The sequence below is a fragment of the Typopeltis vanoorti genome, chromosome 19 (assembly GCF_054136105.1).
Source record: "Typopeltis vanoorti isolate ZY-2024b chromosome 19, IOZ_Tvanoo_1.0, whole genome shotgun sequence".
NCBI lineage: Eukaryota > Metazoa > Arthropoda > Arachnida > Uropygi > Thelyphonidae > Typopeltis > Typopeltis vanoorti.
The window spans coordinates 109972991-109994310 of NC_143567.1; the positions used below are offsets into that span (position 1 = coordinate 109972991).

The 21320-nt window shown below is 36.7% G+C and overlaps 1 protein-coding gene across 1 annotated transcript in view; it reads left to right on the forward strand.

The window, feature by feature from the left end:
• Positions 1–6483, forward strand: part of LOC150096433 (metabotropic glutamate receptor 5-like) — a 121531-nt gene extending 115048 nt beyond the window's left edge. The window contains exons 5-8 of the mRNA XM_090409062.1: positions 2887–3133; positions 5600–5832; positions 5925–6168; positions 6264–6483. Coding sequence (XP_090265188.1) covers positions 2887–3133; positions 5600–5832; positions 5925–6168; positions 6264–6483 — 944 coding nt within the window. The remainder of the gene's footprint in view (positions 1–2886; positions 3134–5599; positions 5833–5924; positions 6169–6263) is intronic.
• The last annotated feature ends 14837 nt before the right edge of the window (positions 6484–21320 follow it).

The window sequence follows — 21320 nt, forward strand, 5'->3', positions numbered from 1 at the left end:
CATCACAGGGAGACTGTATTAACCCTTCCCGCTCAAAGAAAATAATATATAAAAATATTATTATTATAAATATTTTATATTTATATTAATATATTATAATTTTATCAATTTATTGATAAAATAAATTTTTATCAAATAGTATTATTATTATTATTATCATTATTACTCTTCAGAAAAGCTAACCCTAGCTTCGAAGTAGGGGATTAGCACGTCCCATTCAAATAATTCTCATAATATTATTATAAAATATTTCTCTTATTATTAATATGGTGAGATGAATAATAAAAATAATAAGAAAGAATAAATAATAATTGCTGTAAGCCCTCTTGTTCTTTCACGAGACAAAAAAGTGCACTCACTAGCAATCGCCAGAATCGCTAAAATACTTTCAAAAATCAAATTGATTTTTTTCCTAAATAGTATTTACTGTGTATTACTCTCTATAACAACCTTCTACAATCTTCTTACTACAGCGAGCCGCCAAAAACAGTCCGACGCATTCCATTCACTACCATTTCTAGTGCTAGCAAAACACGTCATAACATGTTTGGCATGCGCTGTTTCTACTCACTTTATCTGGTTATTAAATGACTACAGATATTTTATAGCTACGTTTCTTAATTAATATAAAAAATTAAATATAAGTTTAATAATTTACATAAATAAATTCCTTAAATCCTCAGCTGATTTATTTTTGCTGCTATTTCAAACACACGATTATTAATTTTCGATGAGATTACAATAACGTAAATGGCAAAAGTCAAGTAGGGAGGGCAAAAATTGGGTGATTAATACCCTTGGAGGGTAATGGATGGCAGTGCTGTGGCCAATGAAGTTCTGACTGAGGCTTGGTTATTGCTGTTACGCTCCTGCCATGATCAGAGCTTTAATAGCTCAATAACACCTTATCCCTACACTGTCCTCTACAGATAACGGGGAAGATGAAAAGCATTCTTGCTTCGCCCATCTAGCAAAAAAAAAGTGTGGTTAAATGTGTGTTATGTATGAAGAGACCCAGGGTAACAGATGCCAATGCTGTAGACACTGAAGTTTTAATTGAGGCTCGCTATTGTCGTTACCCAACCATGACCGCAGCTTATAGCTCAATAACACCCTATCCATACACTTTCTTCAATAAGATGAAGGGATAGAGAGTCAAGGACTCAGTTCATCTCCCCCCCCCCAAAAAAAAATGTGGTAGAATGTGATTATTATTCCTGTCGACTGACTCTTATATTCTGGGCAATTTGGCAATTAACCGTAGTGAACATTAATATCTCTGCATGTAGAAAACGCTGGAAAGTTTAGACGTCAACATGCAACTTTCGTGCCATTGACAAATATTGTTTAGTTTGTTTTTATTTTTCTAAATAATAATAATAATAATAATAATAATAATAATATCACTTAAAATTTAGGAATTATAATTAAAAGTAATATACTTATAAGAATTAAGTGGATATTGCCGACATGGTTGGCCGAGTGGTTAGCATGTCTACTCTCCCGCCAAGAGGCCGGCGGTTCGAATCCGGCCGTGGGCATCATATCTCTCCTTTCCCGCCTATCAACCAAGTTTTCATAAGGCTCATTCCATACACGAAGAAACTAGGTGACCAGATCTGGACACAGTAGTCAAGATGGGGTCTTATCAAGGCTCGGTACAGAGGAACAATAACTTGCTTATCTCTGCTCGTCAAAGTATTCTTCAGCATCCAAGTGATTTGATGAGCTGATTTAGCAACTTTTGCTATGTGCTCCCTAAACTTCAACTTCCTATCCACCAACACTCCCAAGTCCCTGGCCTCATCAATCTCCTGGAGTACAGTTCCACCAATCTGGTATACTGCTGCTAATCTTTTCACCCCAAAATGCATAACCTTACATTTTGCCACATTAAATTGACATCCATTCTCCTTAGCCCAGTCCTCCAGTCTATCCAAATCATACTGCAAAATTTTGACATCTTCTGCTTTCACTATTGCCCTACCCAACTTTGCATCATCAGCGAACAAATGAACCGTTCTACTAAGTTCCTTCTCTATATCGTTAATGAACAAATTAAACATTAGTAGTCCAAGAACAGAACCCTGTGGCACGAGACTAGTCACAGGCCGTCTTTTGGACTTTACTTCTGGGTAACCTACTCTCTGGTATATCTCCATCGACCACCCTCATGTCCATCTCACCAACCCTATATCCATTCCCATATGTTGCAGTTTACGGATTAGAATTCCATGTGGTATCCTGTCAAAGGCCTTAGCCAGATCCAGCTGTATCACTGCAAACCCTTTACCCTTATCCAGTTCAGCCGTCACTGTGTTATAAAACGTGAGCAAGTTACTGAGGCATGATCTACCCCTCACAAAACCATGCTGTTCCCCATACAGTATCTCATTATCATCAATCCATTCCTGTATTTTTCTCTTGACTACTTTCTCCAAAACTTTGACAACGACTCCTGATATGCTGATGGGTCGGTAATTTGCAACAACAGTCTTGGATCCTCCTTTATGCAGTAGAACTATTTTCCCCTCTTTCCTACCCTTCGGGACTAAACCAGACCCGAGACTCAGATTAAACAATATGCTCAAGACAAGTCTTTAGCCGATTCACGTAAGACCCGAGCTAGTATAGCATCCAATCCCACGTATATGTTCGTGTGTTTCTTTAAGTATCCCCTCACTGCAGCGTCTGCTCCGCATTTTAGTTGGGTGTTAAAGTTTATGCTTCACGAGCACTTCCTGCATCCGAGGGGGGGGGATAAAGGCTTTTATCGATTTATATGAGAAAGGAGTACTAGAGTTTTTATCGAAAATTTTAAAAAAATCGCCAACAATGTGTTTGATGCCTTAACATCTTTCACGTTTTTTTTTCTTTATTTCCCAGGCTCCTACGGAACAAATGGGATCAAAGATTTCATTAAAGTTGCGAATGAAGCAGGGATTTGCATCGCTGCAACAGAATCCGTCTTAAGCAATGCAGAAGACGACGCCTTTGAAGAAACAATTCTGCATCTACAAAGATATCCTGGCGCGAAAGTGGTGGTCTGCTTTTGTGAGGGGACGACAATGAGGGGACTGCTGAAGGCTACTAAAACGCTGAATGCCACTGGTACCTTTCTCTTCATCGGAAGGTAAATTCTCACACCTTTTACGTTAAACTGAATTAATCGACACTTTACTGGTCTCGTGTGCAGAGGCGTAGTGAGGCTGTGGCCAATGGGGCCCCGGCCATAGGCGCTAATTTTACGTAGGCGCAAAAATTGAGATTTTTAAAGTTTTTTTTTTTTAGAACGGCGCAGTTTTCTTTCCTGGCCATAGGCGCCAAAATTCCTCACGACGTCTCTGCTCATGTGCCAAGTCCGAGAACAAGTTGGACAAATTTTTCGACACGCTTACCGCATTGATAGTTCTAAATGCTCATTGTAATAATACAAGTGCTATCATACAGCATTTCGTTATTTAATAATAATGAATATAGCAAGCTGATTGGAGTTGGAACTACCCTACTTTGAATTTAAGTATTAAATTTATTGAAATATTGAATTCAAAAGAAGATAGAAACTGAGCAAAGAAGCGTGGATTTTCACAAAAATTATGCAATGAAAACTTAAAGATATTCAAAATAGCTAACAAATTAATATTATAAATATTGCTTTACGAGATTTTGATTTAAAAACTTTTATCTCTTAAATAAAAATAAATAATTCAAGTACACCAATTAAATTTTCCTAAACAAAAAGCCGAGAACAACACAAAATCGCGAGGAAAGAAGTATGCTGAAATAACATTAAGAGATAGGAAGACAAACACCTGGATAAGATCTCAAACAGTTGTCGTGGATATTGTAAAATACATTAAACAGGCTAATTGGAGATGGGCTAGCCATATTGCCAGATGCAGTGACGGGAGAGGGACTAGAAAACCTACAGAGTCGAGACCAATGGATAGAGCAAGACAAAGAGGAAGACCGAGAAGAAGGTGGAGGGATGAACTGGAACAAATTTCAGGAGCGAGGTGGATGGGAGAGGCAGAAAACTGAGTGGTCTGGAAAATCATGGGGGAGACCTCCGTCCAGCAGTGGACGGAACCAAAAGGTTGAAGAAGAAGAAGAATTACAGGACATTATATTACGGAAAAGCAAATATGAATATAAATTGTAAATGTAACCAACAACTAAAGGTACGTGAAAAGGAGGGAAACTTCAAAGAAATTTATTCGATCAGATATGAAAACTCTTTATTCGAATGCTTATTTGCATTAATTAATTTCAGGATTGAAAGAAATAACATCTTCAACTGACTCATTTACGTCAATGACACACGTTATAACTAATAAGAGTTCCCGCTGTGTTGATATCACCCTCGATACTACAAATGGATATCATATTCGATCATAACCGCTGTGTTTCCCTTGGATCTTATTAAGGCGGTGTTAATACGAGTTTATAAAAATGGAAGCATAAATGACTGGATTTAAATAGTTACACATCAGTCTATTTTCTTTCGATTTTGTCAAAAATATTACAGTAATTGGTAAAAATCTAACTAATCCGTTTTTTTTAAATAAATTATTTTTACGTACTAAAATAAAGAGCCAAAAGGCTTCAGTTCGGCGATGCAAAATTCTATAAGCAAAGTGGATGCAAGATCCAGCTTTATTATTAGGTGAATTTATTTTTATGAAACATTCATAGTTTCTACATTCGACTTTGAAATAATGTTGGAGCTAATATCCACTTGACTTATATAAATTACTTTTATTTGAAATTGTTTCAGTCGGAGCTTAAGTATGCTTCGTCGCACAAACTCAGTTTATTCCTCGCCATATCCACTTTAACTGATATACAGAAGAATTTTAAAATGTGTTAACATTAAATCTTGGTATTGAAATGGCTTCAGAAGTTATTTAAATGTCAGCACATAAGCAGGATAAATAATAGTGACAGTTGTTTTCTAACGATAAAGTCGCTGTTCCCAGGACTCCTCTGGACAGCGTCCTGTGGAATACGGTTGTTTTTTTTTTCATTAATTTTTTTAATCTGAATCAGAAAGGAATTGAAAATTTTCAAAACTGAAATTATGCTTTTTTAATTTTACAAACGATTTTAAATAATCTAAACCATTCAGGTATAAGATTATATAAAATCAATGTTACCTCGTTAGTTCTCAGAGAAATAAAATCAAATACATTTAATAACAACTGAAAAGTAACAAGAGTGACATCACACGCCCCCTCCCCTCCAACTGTTGCAACGTTATAGATAAACGGAGCTTCTGTAGCTCAGTCGATATCGATGGTTTGGTCGAAAATATGGGAATTAAATCTTGTCTAAGAAGGTTTATAACTGAGCTTTAGAACTAAAAGTTAATTAACCGGACTCGTGCGAATGAGGCAAAGTTTTCACTTCTGTACATTCAGGATTTTTCATCCTGCAAGATAATAATTTTCACTGTTCTCCATAGCCTATAATTCCAAAACAACTTAATTCAAAGGTTACGCTAGTGCTCGATCTTTGAATTATTAGCAGATAATTTACATTAAACTCAATTATAAGTTGAAAGAAGCTAACTGGGTATTTTTTATTTTTGTTTCTATAGTGATGGTTGGGCAGACCGCTCAGATGTCGTGGAGAATTACGAGGAACAAGCAGTCGGAGGAATCTCGATCAGGATTCACACTCCCTACGTGAAGAGCTTCAATCCGTATTATTCTGCCCTGAATCCACGCAATAACTCCAGGAATCCTTGGTTCGGCGAATTCTGGGAACAATACTTCAACTGCTCTCTAGGAATCGGAGCTTCTGCTAACAAACATTACAGAAATTGCACAGGTGACGCGCCTTCTTATTATAAACTCACAATCGAGACTGCTGGTGCTTAATAATTTTTTTTTAAAATTAATTAATTATTTTTTTTTTGGCAGGTCAGGAAAGTTTATCCGAAAGGTTCAAACAGGACACAAAAATGTCGTTTATCAAGAAGGCGATCTACGCTGTCGCATATGGTCTGCACGATATGCAGCAGGATTTGTGTGGGGATCGAAATGGACTGTGTCCCGCCATGTTGCCCATCAATGGGTCGATCTTGCTTCAGTATTTAAGGAACGTCAGCTTCGCGTGGGAAGACGAGAAAATATATTTTGACGAAAACGGGGATGCCACAGGAAGGTGCGTAATTTTTAATGAAGAACGTCTAATTAACTGATCACGTGTTGTAAAATCACGAATCTATTGATGCAAAGTTTATTTTTCTTTTCCTTCAGATACGATATCATGAATTATCAACGTCTTAACGGCACTACATACGACTACATCCATGTGGGCACGTGGACGGGAGGTAATTTAACCATGTCACACGACATCCAGTGGAATTCTGGAACCGAAGGACCACCTGAATCTGTTTGCAGTAAGCCTTTAGACGGAGAAGGAGAAACGATGACCACGGCGATCCCAGCTCACAAGTGCCCTTGGGGAAGAATGTAAATCCTCCGTCCTGTACATAACAGGTATCACAGTCACTGAAATAAAGAGCCAAAAGGCTTCACTTCGGCGATGCAAAATGATACAAGTGGATATGGAATCCAACATTATTTCAAATCCGAATATATAGAACATTAAGAAATAATGTTCGATTCCATATCCACTTAATTTGTATAAGGTATCACAGTTATTAATTTTTCATAAAAAATGAGACATTTATTTGATATCATCTAATTATTATTTCTTTTACAAGTTTCCTTGAAATAACTAACCGCTGAACGGTTCATCTGTAACAACTATAGAAGTAAAACTATTAACGCTCTGATCATGGCAAGAGGGTAACAGCAATAGCCGAGCCTCAGTTAGAACTTCATTGGCTACAGCATTGTTATCCATTACCCTCCAAGGGTATTGATCACCGCATCTCACAGTCGATTACCACCAACAACTATAAATTCCTTAAAGTCCTTATAAGGACTGGCTTAAAAGGGGCGAAGCAAGAATGCTTTTCATCTTCCCCGTTATCTGTAGAGGACAGTGTAGGGATAAGGTGTTATTGAGCTATTAGAGCTCTGATCATGGCAGGAGAGTAACAGCAATAGTCAAGCCTCAGTTAGAACTTCATTGGCTACAGCAATGCCATCCATTACCCTTCAAAGGTATTAATTACCGCATCTCACCAACTATAAAATGAATCATCGGAATATTATTTATATAATATTAGTTATTTATCAATAGTGGTGCATTGTTATTATATATAAATAAACCTCGCGATTAAAGTTTTATTAAATTTATTTTTACCGTAGAACATTTAATTAAATTTATTTAAATATTTAAGTTAATTTTACTAAAATATTTAAGAAAATGATTATATAAACTATTTTATGTTTTCACATCTCTACCAAAATAAATGCACATTCTACTGTCCTTTGTTAATAAACGCAACTGTAATAAATCTCTCTGACAGCAGTCTCTGTTTCCATTTGACTTCGAGTAATAAAAACGCCCAAAGACAATTGTAATAATAAAAGGGAGAGTTGCGTGATACTAACGCACAGTGCGTTAGATAACATGACTGAATGGTGAGCATCGGTAGTTGCGATTATATATAGAGAGAAAGAGAGACAGAGAGAGAAAGAATGTGAAAGAGAGACAGAGAGAGAGAGAGAGAGAGTGCGAGCAAGGCATCTTTATTAAAGTATTCATCAATATGGGAGATGGATTCCACGGTTAGTTTTAGGGCTCCATCGTGCTGATTGGAAGCATGAAGTAGTTGCTTGGAAAAAAACTCCATTTTTTTCATACATAATATGACTTTTAAAATCCACGTAGTATTTATTATTTCAAAACACATGCCAATCACAAATACCACAGTTTGTTTCCAAATTTATCACCGCTTCTCTTTAACTAAAGGGTTATCGTGGAGATCAGGAGTGAGAAGGCTACGGATGCTTTAAGAAATATATTTATTCAAGAGCAGACAACGAAAAATAGAAGAGGATCCTTTGTGGAGGACAAATCCTTTAGCAATTTCGAGGTTGCTCAATGTCGGTGACATTTCTACTTCTGCATATTTGGCAGATACGAATTAGCAAGTAACATAAAGAAAGCAGGAAATGATTTTATTCATTTTAATTAAATTGAAAATTTTGTTTGAAACTGCAACGTTTGTTTCAGAAGTTCAGTGACTGCATTTCATTTTATAATATTTTCAATAAAAAAGTTGTGTAAGCAGTTCTAATATAGGGTGATTTACAAAAACAATTTAAACATAGGGATTTTATATTAAACTTTTAAGAGTTTTATTTTTTTTAAATATTAGTTTAATATATTTTAATTGATCAATGGTTATTAATATATTAATTAGTCTATTAAATTAATAGAAAACAAAAAAATAATTAATCCACCCATTAAATAATTATATAATTTTCTTTAAATAGATTTTGCTCGGAGTGTGACTTCAAGATTGTTAACAGATGAGCCATGTTCACTTCTTCGCAAAATATAGTTTGAATGTATGAGTATGTTATGGAAATTAGCTTAAGGAAGTCACACTGTAATAATAATATTAATACTAATAATAAAAAAAACTTTGCTGAAAAGTATTCTTTTATTTAAAAAGATGCGACATTTCAATTTGTTGAATATCAGTACAACAGTGTTTTAGATATTATCGTAGGGTTGTTTAATGCACAAGACAAGGTGTTAAATACTACATTTTTCATACCAAAACACCATAAACATTTTGCGAAGCACAAGCAGTTCAGACCACCAAACGTTGGGGCTGCTGTGTTGTTTGCAACGTGATTTGACATTGAAACCCGAATGAGAAAAACCTCCGAAAACGATTACTTGGCTGTCTTTCCCATTGCACGGATCATCTGTCGATAACTGTCGCTTGGTGGGATATTCTGAGACCACGGAATTTGCTCGACACTTGGGCTTTTGTAGCGGCGCTAGGATAGGGTTTGCGTAACAAGCAATGCAATGGCGCCATCTGCAGAGGAAATTATGAAAAAGAGGTGATGATTCATCTTTTATTTATATATTCTGACAAGCTCGTTACACAACAATATGTCAAAAGATGAGAGGGTTCTATTTATAGTCGTGCATTCAACCCACACAGATCGATGATTTGTATTCACCAATTTCCTTGAAGACATCTACAGCCAAATATTATTATACAGTGAACAGAGGAATGAATTCCCTTACACGTAAAAATAAGGGAGCAGCATAACGTTATTTTTCCTTTTCTCTTTATTTTTATTTTTTTTACGAAAGCAGTGGTGAAATTGCGAATGACGTTTCAAATCCAAATTAGTGAAGCCAGTCAGTAAAATCACTCTCTGGGAAATGAAAACGGGAATTTGAGTGAAAATCCAGACGTTGATGTGCAACTAAAAAGGGAGTTGAAATGGTATTTAAAAAAAAGAAGAAGAAAATCTTCCAATGTGAAAATTGCAGGAGTACCGGAGAATGCAGAGGAATTTTTTTTTAACAAATTACAAAAGAAATACAAAAAATGGAAGAGAAGATAAAAATAAAGAAAAGCTGGAATTTACACATCTTCGCAGGTCCCAGCCACTGTTCGAAATATAATGCACCCTCTGTCTAAAAAGAAACCAAACTTTTGATAGAAAATGAAACACAGGCCGTTTATAATCATTGAAATAATTTATTTCAATAAATAAACTCTCTCTTAGCTTCGATACAGCGTTTGGGCAGTCAATTAATTCGTTAAATGAGTTTTTTATATCGTTTTTTGGGATACTGTTAAGGGTCGTGGTTACTGCCGCTTGAACGTTTTCAATGGTGTCGTATCGCTTTCCTTTCATCGGCAAATAAAGTCGGGGGAAGCGAAGGAAGTCACAGGGTGCTAAATCAGGTGAATACGGCGAGTGATCCAAAACACAAACTTGGTGTTTGCTCGAAAACGTTCTCACAATGTTCGAACGATGAGATGGTGCATTATCGTGCAAAAGTGACCAGTTGACTGCATCACGATATTCATGCCACACGCGACGAATTCTCGCTATCAATCACTTCAAAACTTCTAGATAAAACTCACCATTGACCGTTTGGGCAGACGGAACGAATTCTTTGTGGATAATGCCCGTGGAATCGTAGAAACAAATCAGCATTGTCTGTACTTGTGACTTCTCCAAGCGACGTTTTTTCGGAAGCCCTTCTTCTGGTGGTCTCCACTCAGAACTTTGGCGCTTTGTTTCGGGCTCATACTCACAATATCACGTTTCGTCACAGCAACGATCGTTTCAAGGACATTTGAGTCCTTTCGAGCGGTTTTAATGAGGTCCTTGCAGAATTCAATTCGATACATTTTTGGTCGTCGGTCAACTTGTGGGAAACAAATCGCGAATTCAATTTACGAAAGCCCAAACTCTCACTCAAAATGTTGTGCACAGTTGAATTTGGAATCCCCAATTCATCTTCAATCAATCTCACGGACTATTTCGGGTTTTCTTCGATGAAATCATGCACTTTTTGAATGTTAACTTCGCTCAGTCCAGTTTTTAGACGGCCGGCGTTTCGTCGTCCTCAAACGTCTCAAGACCGCTTTGAAATCGCTTAAACCACTCGTAAACTTGAGTACGAGATAAGCATTCATCACCGTATGCTTTTTGAAGCATTTGATGCGTTTTGGCAAAACGTTTACCAAGTTTAACACAAAATTCCATCGCAACTCTCTGTGTGAAGCTCATTTTCCGACCGTTCGTCAAAACACACTGTCACTATAACTTGACACTATAACTCGGCTTCTAATGAATCAAACGTCATAAACAGTTGACACAACACTAATGAAGGTTGCCGCTTTCGACTACAAAAAATACAACTGCTGGCGCTACTAGTTTCTTCTATTTTCGGAAAGTTCGGTTTCTTTTTTGGACAGAGGGTATAAATTCAATTATTGCCCGGTGCAAAAAGAACAACGTCAATATGATAGGGGGTTTTTAGAAAGAAAAATCTGTTCTCTTCTAGAAGTATTGCAGAATGATTCAAGAACCTGAATTCATGCAGACAAATAGGAAATCAGAATAAGAAACAAATAGATCTGAAATTAAGCGCAATTATGGATTTCGTTGGATAAAACAAGGGGCAGCTTCATCCAAAAGATGAAAAATAGAACAATTACGATACAAAATGAATTCGATTGGCATTAAATTGAAAGAACGGCTTGAAGATTCTCTTTTACGCGAAGTATCAAACACGACTGAAAACGCTAAGGATTTTTGCCACTGATATTAATTCCAGTAATTCAAATTATGGGAAGAGAATTCAATGCAAAGAAGACCTCAGTAAACTCCGAAAAAACAGCGAGAGTTAAAACTGACTCACGAACAACAATGGCGGATGAGAACAACAACTGTGATGTCACATCTCATAAATGCGTATTATGTCATGATTCAGTACAATTTTTTAAAAAAATCTTTTTATCCTCACACATTTTAAGTACTTTGAATACTGCATATAAATATAAGAAGTATTAGAGATAAAATAAAACATATAGAACCACTTCTAGAAAATCTAAACTATCGGCTAGGTGTTTGATATTTGCAGAAATCTGGGTTAAAGACGAAGAAATTGATTTGTACCAGTTAATGTTTTAGCAATTTTCTCATATTTTACAACAATGTTACGGCCGAGTTGGATAAAGGGAATGGATACACTATGATAATGTTGGATTTTTCTAAGGCATTTGATAAGATACAACACGAAAGGCTGCTGCATACACTGGAGAATACGGGATTGGAAAATATACTCTTGACTGGGATCAAGGAATGGTTGACAGACAGATATCAAAAAGTTTTATACGACAGTGGGTATGAATCTGCTAGATTTAAAGTGACAAGTGGTGTACTACATTAATGACATCAAGCAGGGTCTATCATCAGATTTGAAAATTATTTGCTGATGATTCGAAGATAGGCAGGGCAATCAGGGAAGCTACTGATATTCAGCAATTACAAAATGATTTGAATAGACTGGAAATCGGGCCAAACGAAAATGGCTCTCAGTTTAATGTTAGTAAGTGTAAAGTTATGCACTTTCGTGTGATTAGAGTTCCAGCGGCATATTATATTAGCGGGGTTATGTTACAAGAAACTGAAGAGGCAAGGGATCTTGGTGGATAAGAATTTAATGTTCAAAGGCCACATAGCAAAAGTTGCAAATACAATTCAGAGGATAATTGCGATGTTGAAGCGAACCTTGACATGTAAGGATAAGGAAGTAATTTTGCCTCTTTATAAGGCTTTGATAAGACCACACCTAGATTATTGTGCGGAGATTTGGTCTCCCTGGTTCCAAGGGGATAAAGAAGCTGTGGAAAGGGTGCAAAGAAAAGTTACAAAGATTATATCCCGATTATGGGATTTAGATTATGAGGACAGATTGCGAGTATGTGGATTGCAGACTCTGGTTAACAGGAGAAAGAGGGATGATATAAAGAGGTCTATAAACTTTTGAATGGGTCTTATAGCATTTCAAATGATGAAATATTTCGTTATATGGAAGGCAGGGAGAGAACACGGGGGCATCCATGGAAGTTAAGTTTGTTCACAGTCAAGAAAGGGATAAGAGCTAAGTTTTTCTCCCAGAGAGCAGTGAGTAAGTGGAATAATTTGCTCTTAAGGGTAGTGAGTGCATCTAGTGGGAATGAATTCAAGGGTAGGTATGATAGCTGGATTGGGTAATTTACAGCCTCCCTCGGTCAGTCCTTGACTCCCTGGAGGTCTTAGATAATAATAATAATAATAATAATAATAATAATAATAATAATAATAATAATAATAATAATAATAATAATAATAATAATAATAGTCCAAATGAAAGAAATTAAGTCCTGAATTACACAGGAAATCAGACATTAAAGCGTAGAAAAAGTTTAAAACCTACCCACTCAATCCATATTATGAACACAGTTTCACGTACTATAGAAATCCATAAATTAAAAGAAAGTAAAAACGAAGACTACAGAGATGTATTCCTAAAATGCCAAGGGAACTCCAGAGAACAATGGAAGTTTGTGAATGAATTAATCGGTGAAGATATATGCAAACAAACACTTCCCACACTTAAGATACAAATAAGAATAGAGAAAATGGAGACAGAGGATTAGCTGAAGAATTCAATAATCAGTTTGCCACGGTCGGTGAAAGCATTCTGAAAAATGCTAAACCCTCCCCTCTGAGTTGCACTCCCAAGAGAATTAATAATTCCATCTATCTTTTCCCAAAATCCAAGTAGCAGTGCTGCGCTTGTGAAAAAGTAAACAAAAGTGTTATAGCTAGCCTAAAATCAACCAAAACTTCAGGATCCGATGGTATTAACACCATAGCATTGTGAAAGAATGCCAAATGTACATAACGGAACCCCTAATGTACATTTTAAACTTGTCACTGATGACAGGGACGTTTCGATCGGATTTTAAGAAGGCCGTAGTTGTAACGATTCACAAAAAGGTAAACACAAATAACTTGAAAAATGACAGACCGATATTCCTTCTACCCGTCTTTTCGAAAATATTAGAAAAAAAATGGTAAAAATCAGACTCATGAAATTTTTGGATAAAAACAACTTCTTTTCAAAGAATCAATTTGGGTTCAGGCAAACGTTTATCACAGAACATGCTTTACTGAACTTTACAAACACGGTTTATACCCCCCCCCCTGTATTTTCATAAAAAGTTCCTATTGCGAGTAGAATTCGACGCAAAACTTTATTCTTGGGTTACGGAAGTTACCACAAACTATGTTTATGGAAGTTACTATTCTTGTAATGCGCGCATGTGTTTATCTATAAATATAAAAGAAATGTTGATTCAATACTCTTTTTTAATCCGGTAATACTAAATAATATTAATTATTAAATTCATGGAGTGATATGAAGGGAATGTATTGTATTTAAAATCGAATTTATTGTATTTTTATACGCTCAGTCGAATCAAAAATTAAACCCGATCAGTAAATTTTAGGATATTTTTTGTTTCATCAGGCAGGGAATGGGTTAAGAAAAATTCATTTTTATTTCAGCTTCATCGTTCTCTTCAACTATCCGTTTATTACCACTTAGGGCTTGGTGGACTTTCGTATGCCATTAGGAGCAACCTCTAACTTACCTGCTTAGCCTCAGAAATATTTCACGCGTAGTTTTGTTGTATTTTATGGGAATAAAAATAATTCAGGGTGACAATTACGATTCCTGAGAGAGAGAGAGAGAGAGAGAGAGAGAGAGAGAGAGAGAGAGAGAGAGTTAATCCGGGAGGGTCGTAGCCGCGTGTCCTCAATGAAACATCAGTGTTGTTTTCAGCAACTGAAATAGTTGGAGCCATGGCAAAGGGCACGCGACTTGCTAATAGAATAAATGGCAAATTTTGAATGCAACGTTATTCGTGTCTCTTAGATTACTCTCAGTGTTGGGTGAGGTTTGATACACGACATGATACGCCTTAGTTTGGAATCCAGTTCAAGAATGGGATTTCAAACAAAAAAGTCGCTTCGTGGTTCGCTTAGTTTTATTTGCAAGTTATGCAAGTGGTACTTGAAATATGCCCATCGTATAACGTTGCAACTTTCGTAAGTCACCAGATTTCAAAGCAAACAAGCAACCTGAAGATATAAAACAGACCGAAAGTGCCCCTTGATCTAAAACGCATCCATTACTTATTCTTAGTTCATTTTTGGGGACGTTTTGTAAAAGTATGCAAATCTTACAATCTTTCCCAGGAAATAAAGTATCTCAACGCATCCTCATACAGCAATGGCAGGGTTTTCCATCCAGGAAACTCATATTTTTTCATCTTATAAAATAGAGAAGACGGCCATAAGAACACACAGAGTTAACAAACGCCATATATTTGCCTCATAGCCTGAGTTCTTCAGTCATGAAATCCAAAACAATCAATCATTCGCTTGTAAATATACTTGCAGAGATAGAGAAAATGCTTGCGGTCCTCAAAATCTTTCTCCCTCCGGTAAGGTCGTTTGCCTGGATATCAAAGCGGGTGATCAAGCTGATCGCGATCTGTGAGAACTTTCATAGAGGACACCGTGTTATCGACATGTGACTGAACTTAGTATGTCTTCCTTTATGTTGAATCGATCTTCTTTAGCTTCCAGTTTCTTATACATTTATAAACCTTCTTCTTGCCTGTCAGAAAAGAAAACTGCCAGTGTCACAAACTAATTTTGTGCTCTCCCTTTATAAAATGGAGTTCCGAGTCTGCCAACGTAGATTAGAATTCGTTTCATCTACGTGATAATGTATTTATGCGGGCAGTTGAATTGTTGCTATTGAAACAGTACCACACTTCTCACGTAAGTTTACAAACTCTTTATTCCCACTTCCGCAGTAGTTAAAACGGGATATAATCATTGTTTTATTTTCCTTTGTGCCAAATGCCGAGGCGATTTTGTATGAAACAGTTTTCAAAATTTCATATCATCTGAATGCAGCAGCCATTATTCGATAGAAAAAAACACATAACTAACTGGAGAAAGACAGAACATCCGTATTCCTTCCCTTTCGTTTTCAAATATTAGAGCTAGATGGATGTATATATATTATTATTATTACACAATACCTCCAGGAAGTCCAAAGACTCATTGAGGGAGGGCACCAACTCCACAACTCTCCGTCTCCACTACTCAATCCAGCAACTACAACTACGTTCATCATCTACACTACCACCATCTGCCGACGACCATCATCACTAGTATTTTTATACACAATCACAAACATCCATGCCCACAAAGGTTGCGGGATTCGAACCCTCAACCTTTTGGCTGATACGCTGACCACTCTGCCAACCAGGAATATTAATTCCTCTGTACTGGGTAGAGCAAGCTTTATCCATATCCACAACGCTATCCAATGGTTAAAAGGAGTTCATGATGGATCCGATCGCAAACTTTACCTCGATCCAAATGGAAATTTGTCTGGTGTTAATACCTTCAATGACTCCTCTCATCTTGGTCGATATCTTATCAGAACCGCAGTGAGTGATGCAGTAGTAATAGGTCTTTAGATATCAATGAATTTAACAACCTTGTTCTTCTTATGAATCAAAACTGTTATACGTTTCTTTGGATCGAAGTCGATGTTATTTAAACAGAGAACTCTATTTAAAAAGTTTTGATTGAATTCTGTTTGTATTCCTACGTTACCAATAACAACGAAATCTGTTGAATCATAAAAGAGAACTACGTAGAAATTACCTCATGGCACTTGAACAAAAATACGTATGTTTATGCATGTATAGCTTTACAATTCAATGAGCCTTATCCTTATAGTCCTTATAAGGACTTGCTTAAAGGAGCGAAGCAAAAATGCTTTTCATCTTCCCCGTTATCTGTAGAGGACAGTGTAGGGATAAGGTGTTATTGAGCTATTAAAGCTCTGATCATGGCAGGAGGGTAACAGCAATAGCCAAGCCTCAGTTAGAACTTCATTAGCTACAGCATTGCCATCCATTACCCTCCCAGGGTATTAGGAAAACCACTCAAATCATCTTCAATGAGCCGGACGCAGGACGCAGGACATATATTGGCGTTCCATTGGCGTTCCAAGCGGCGATCTGTAGTGAGTCTGGGAGTAATGTCGTTTTATTTATTAACAAGCATTGATAATATGGTTTGAGTTTCTTTTAGAAATCTTTTTGTGGAGTTTGGTGAAGGGTTTGTTTGACTTACTGAAGTCTTGAAGCATGTTTGCCAATGAGGATGTGATGACTGCTGTCATGTTTGGAAGAATTTGGTCCTGCTGGATATCTTTGGATGAGCGGGCTACTTCGGTGTATGTCCTGCTTCGACGATGGCTTTCCAGACTGTTGGTATTTTCCATTTGTGAGAGCTGGTATTTTGTTGGGTGTCAGGCAGCTGGGGAGCCGTCAACTCTGGTGCCTGTGGGCAGGGTTGAGAGATCTGTTTCCTTTTGTGTATGTTTTATTCTTAGGGTAGTGACTGCAGCCTCTATAGTTTGCCTGGTGGGGACGCCCGCAATTCGCGCATTTGGCTGGTGAGGTCTCCTGGGTTTTGAGCAGGTTGCTGTGGGGTGGTTTTGCCCACATTTGCTGCATTTGTAGTCTGCTCTGCAGAGTTTCGGTGCGTGTCCGTACTTCTGACATCTGTAGCACTGGCCCGACGAGGCTCTTTTCCTTAGTGGTTCTGTTGTGATTTTCAGATCACAGATCGTTGTCAAGTACTAGGGGCATTGGACTCTTGTCAACCCGTAGCATTCTGCTAACCTTGACAGGTGGGAGATCGTGGAGGCAGAGGTCTTCAGTAATTTCATGTGTGCAGATGTTTTCTGTTACTCCCCTGAGTACAACTTTTAGGTTTTTCTCCGACCAGTGAGTAAGTATGATATTTAATATTTGACTCATTCATGGTTTTTGTGAGGAGTCTGTAATCGCCTACTGTGGAAGGCTGGATTTTAACTCTGTCGTCTACGTTTTTGCCCATGAATAGACAATTTGATGGTTTTGCATAATAGGCCTAATGGCAGTCCAACGTTCTTTTTCCCGTAGAACAATTGGAGGAACTTTTTCGTTGTTGGGTGTGGGGAGGTCAGTGTTGGGGTTATCTTCTTCCATCCCCTCGTTTATCCGCGTCTCCGCTGTTTAACGTTTTTTCCGTGCATGGGTTTCTGTATCATGTTTTGGAGTGGGAGCAGAGATTATCAGGTTCGCCTTCCCTTCTTCCCCTGGTGTTGAGTTGTCCCCTTCTGTGGAGTCGTCTGTCGCTGAATATATGTTTTGAAACCCTGGCCTCTCTACCTCAAATTTCTTCAACAGTTTTTTGAGGAGGTCGAGCGCCAGCTTCTTATCCAACGATTGGATAAAGTCATCGGGACTTAAATTGTTCATGCTTAAAATATTCAAATATATGCTTACCTGAGCTGGATCTCAAGGACTTCCGTATAGCGTATAAACACAAAATACATCACACTAAAGGACTATCGCGAGACCGCAATCAATACTCAAAATACACTCAAATGACAATGAACAGCGCGACTTGGAAATATAGACTTTAAGGCGAATTCTCATGAGAAACGAAGTCTTTACAAGTAACTTACGGTACGAATGCACATCCTATAAAATCTTAACCGAACTCTTTCCGTCAATCGCATCACATCGGGTCTTCAATGAGCCTTATAGTCCCTATAAGGACTGGCTTAAAGAGGCGAAGCAAGAATGCTTTTCACTTTCCCCGTTATCTGCAGAGGACAGTATAGGGATAAGGTGTTATTAAGCAATTAAAGCTCTGATCATGACAAGAGGGTAACAGTAATAGCCGAGCCTCAGTTAGAACTTCATTGGCTACAGCATTGCCATCCATTACCCTCCAATGGTATTGGATTGAATGAATCAATCAACGCATCTCTAAACCTTCAATGAGCCATCACTGCATTAAAATAATTGTAATTCATTGATATAAAATAGTAAATGGTGTTTCCAATATTTAAAATTGTATAAAAATTAGTTTAATAATTTTGAATATTTAATTTTATATTAAATATAAAATTTAAATTGTATTATTGTTTCAAAGAAAAATATTAACACTCCAAGAAATATGAATTTCTTTACATACTATCAATTATAAAAAAAAAATTACGCATTTCATTATTACGGCATATTGCAAAATAATAAAGTAAAAATTTTAAAACTAGTTTCATATTCTCGGTTCTACTCTTAATCTCTAGTTTACACACTTTCTATGGGGTGCTTTACTTTCGGTTTTAAAGAAAAATGAGATAAATTATAATCTATAATTTATCTCATATCCTATAACCTATAACACTTTGCAGTTACCTTTGCTGGAAGTTTACATTTTGATTATTTCACTTTCTTGCAAAGAGGGCGCCACTATGCGTCTCCGAGTAGTTTGGTCCATGTCTGTCTTTGTTTTACTCCGTGGCGTCTGTTAAGATTCTCTTCTTGTGGTTTTGTGCTGTCTGTGTAGTCGTTCTAAATGGAAGTCGTTTTGTATAGGAACAGAGAGAACGAGAGAGATGGCGGTTTGCTCTCTGGAATTAATCCCAACTGGCTATGGATAAAAGCATTTAATAGCAGGAGGCGGCCTGTGGAATATGATGACCTTCGCTTCGAGTTTCTTGTAACGTAACTAAGCGACAGCATTTGGAGAAGACCAACTACGTTGGAAGCGTGTGTATGTGTGCATGTGTGTGTGTGTGTGGGGGGGGGGGATTCCTGTACCAGCGGTTATTACTTTTGCTATTTCACCAGCGATGGTAATTTTGCAATCGACAAAATATGCAAATATATATATGAACTCATCCCGCACTTCTTCCTTATTCGATCCGCAATTTTTTGAACCTTAATAATATTCCAACCTAATTTCAATATTATCGCTTAATCTTCATGAATTTTTTTTCTCATTTCTCACTTTGTGTGTAACTTTGACTTATGCTTCTCTGTCTCCATGGTGATTTGGAATCTTGGCGCGGTGATGTAGATGGAAAGGATGGGATGGTTATCATAAAACAGTTTAATATGCAATTTTTGAGCCTCAATAATTAAGATGCGTTTTCTGATTCACGTGAACTTCGGCAGCAGAGACACGGTCGATTTTAAACTGACCGTTTGGTAAAATTAAATAAGAATTCCAACTTACTTGTGGTCACAAATGCAACACACTTTTGTGAATCTTATTATTTGCAACTTTCTCGATTAAAAGCAGAAGTGATTACCTCAAGCCAAGGTACTGTTAAATTGTGAATGGAGATATTTATAATTAATAATACTTCATTCATAATTAACATGATCTACCATATCATAAGCAGGACTTATTTAAATTTATTTTGTTAGTCTATTGCTTATAAAACGTTATTCATGTAATTCCTTTTGAGTTTTGTTAGTTAATTTTATTTATGTAATTTTAGGGCATATCATAGACATGAAAAGGCTCAGTATTAAGGTGTAATTTATTTTATTTGCTTTATTCCTTTAATAATAATATATGAAACTGTGATGTAAATTTAATATATCCAGAAGTTTCCTTATGATATCATTTGATTGGTTGTTGGGAGAAATCATGCAAATTTCTCGTAGCGCGTGTTGGAGCGTGAACTACTATATACGAAGGGAAAAGCAATTTCGATGTGAGCTAAACCGGTGAGAACCAGTTACTGGCGGGAAAAAGGAACGAGTGAAAACGAAAGTAAAAAAGCAGAAAGCAGTGGGGGAGTAAGGTGAACGGTAACTAGAGACTGAAAGGGATTTTGACGTGCCGAAAGCGGAAATAGAAGATTCTTTTAAGTTTGTGTTGCTACAAAGTAAAAGTCAGCAAGGACTTTAAAGATGTTCTTCGATCTCCTTCTGATGTGATCCTGGTAAGATTACCTTACTATACTTAGTGTGAAGTGACGAAAATTAATTCCTCCGAAAGTAATTTATTCCTAGTTGCTGTATTCAGCGAGTCAAGATTGAATGAGTGATGTGCTAAGACTTTTCCCTTATCAAGTGAGAAATGCTATTTTATTGAATTAAGTGTTCATTGACTGAACGAGAATACTGAGAAGCCTGTTTGTTGTAATTTAGGAATCTCGAACTTACAAGAACTAAATTTGACTGACTGAGCTTAGAGAATTACAAATGAATGTCTGATGGTTCATCAGTTGTAATCCTTCTGAATATCTTGAACTGATTTGATATTTAAACGTCTTGAGATGTAACCTTGGTCAGAGTGAAATTGTGATAGAAGTTCTTTGTAACAAGAAGAATAAGATCTGTTAAATATAATTTTTAATCTTAATTCTTAAGCTCAGCTGAGTAGTATACTAGAATCTCTATGAGAGCTTTGTATTCGTTGAATTGTAATATCCCTGTTGAAACATTGTGTTACGATGTAATTAATTATATGTGACACTGCATGAAATGTTTTTTTATTATTATTATTTAAGATCAACCTAGTGTTTGTCTGATTTTTTTTTTACTGAACCCTCATTAAATATTCCCAACCAATAGCGGGAGCTTTTCTTAATAGTGAAAACCTCGGCCTAAAATCAGCTTTAAAATAACCTGGTAGAGTTGATGGTTGATTTATCAAAGTTGCTCATGCAATTCAGAACATGGAGTGGCGCAGTATACTATAAATTTTCTTCATGTTCGGATGATGTGTCAGCCTACAACTAATTAAATTTATAACAAGAGAGAATTATAAGACGATAAAACACGTTTGAGCAGAAATTATGATCCAACAGTACGATGTTTGAATACTAAAAATTACTTTTTCATGCATTCAGGATAAACTCCTTTTATACGTCGAAGATGCCAAGCAATTTTATAAACTTCGTTTTAATCC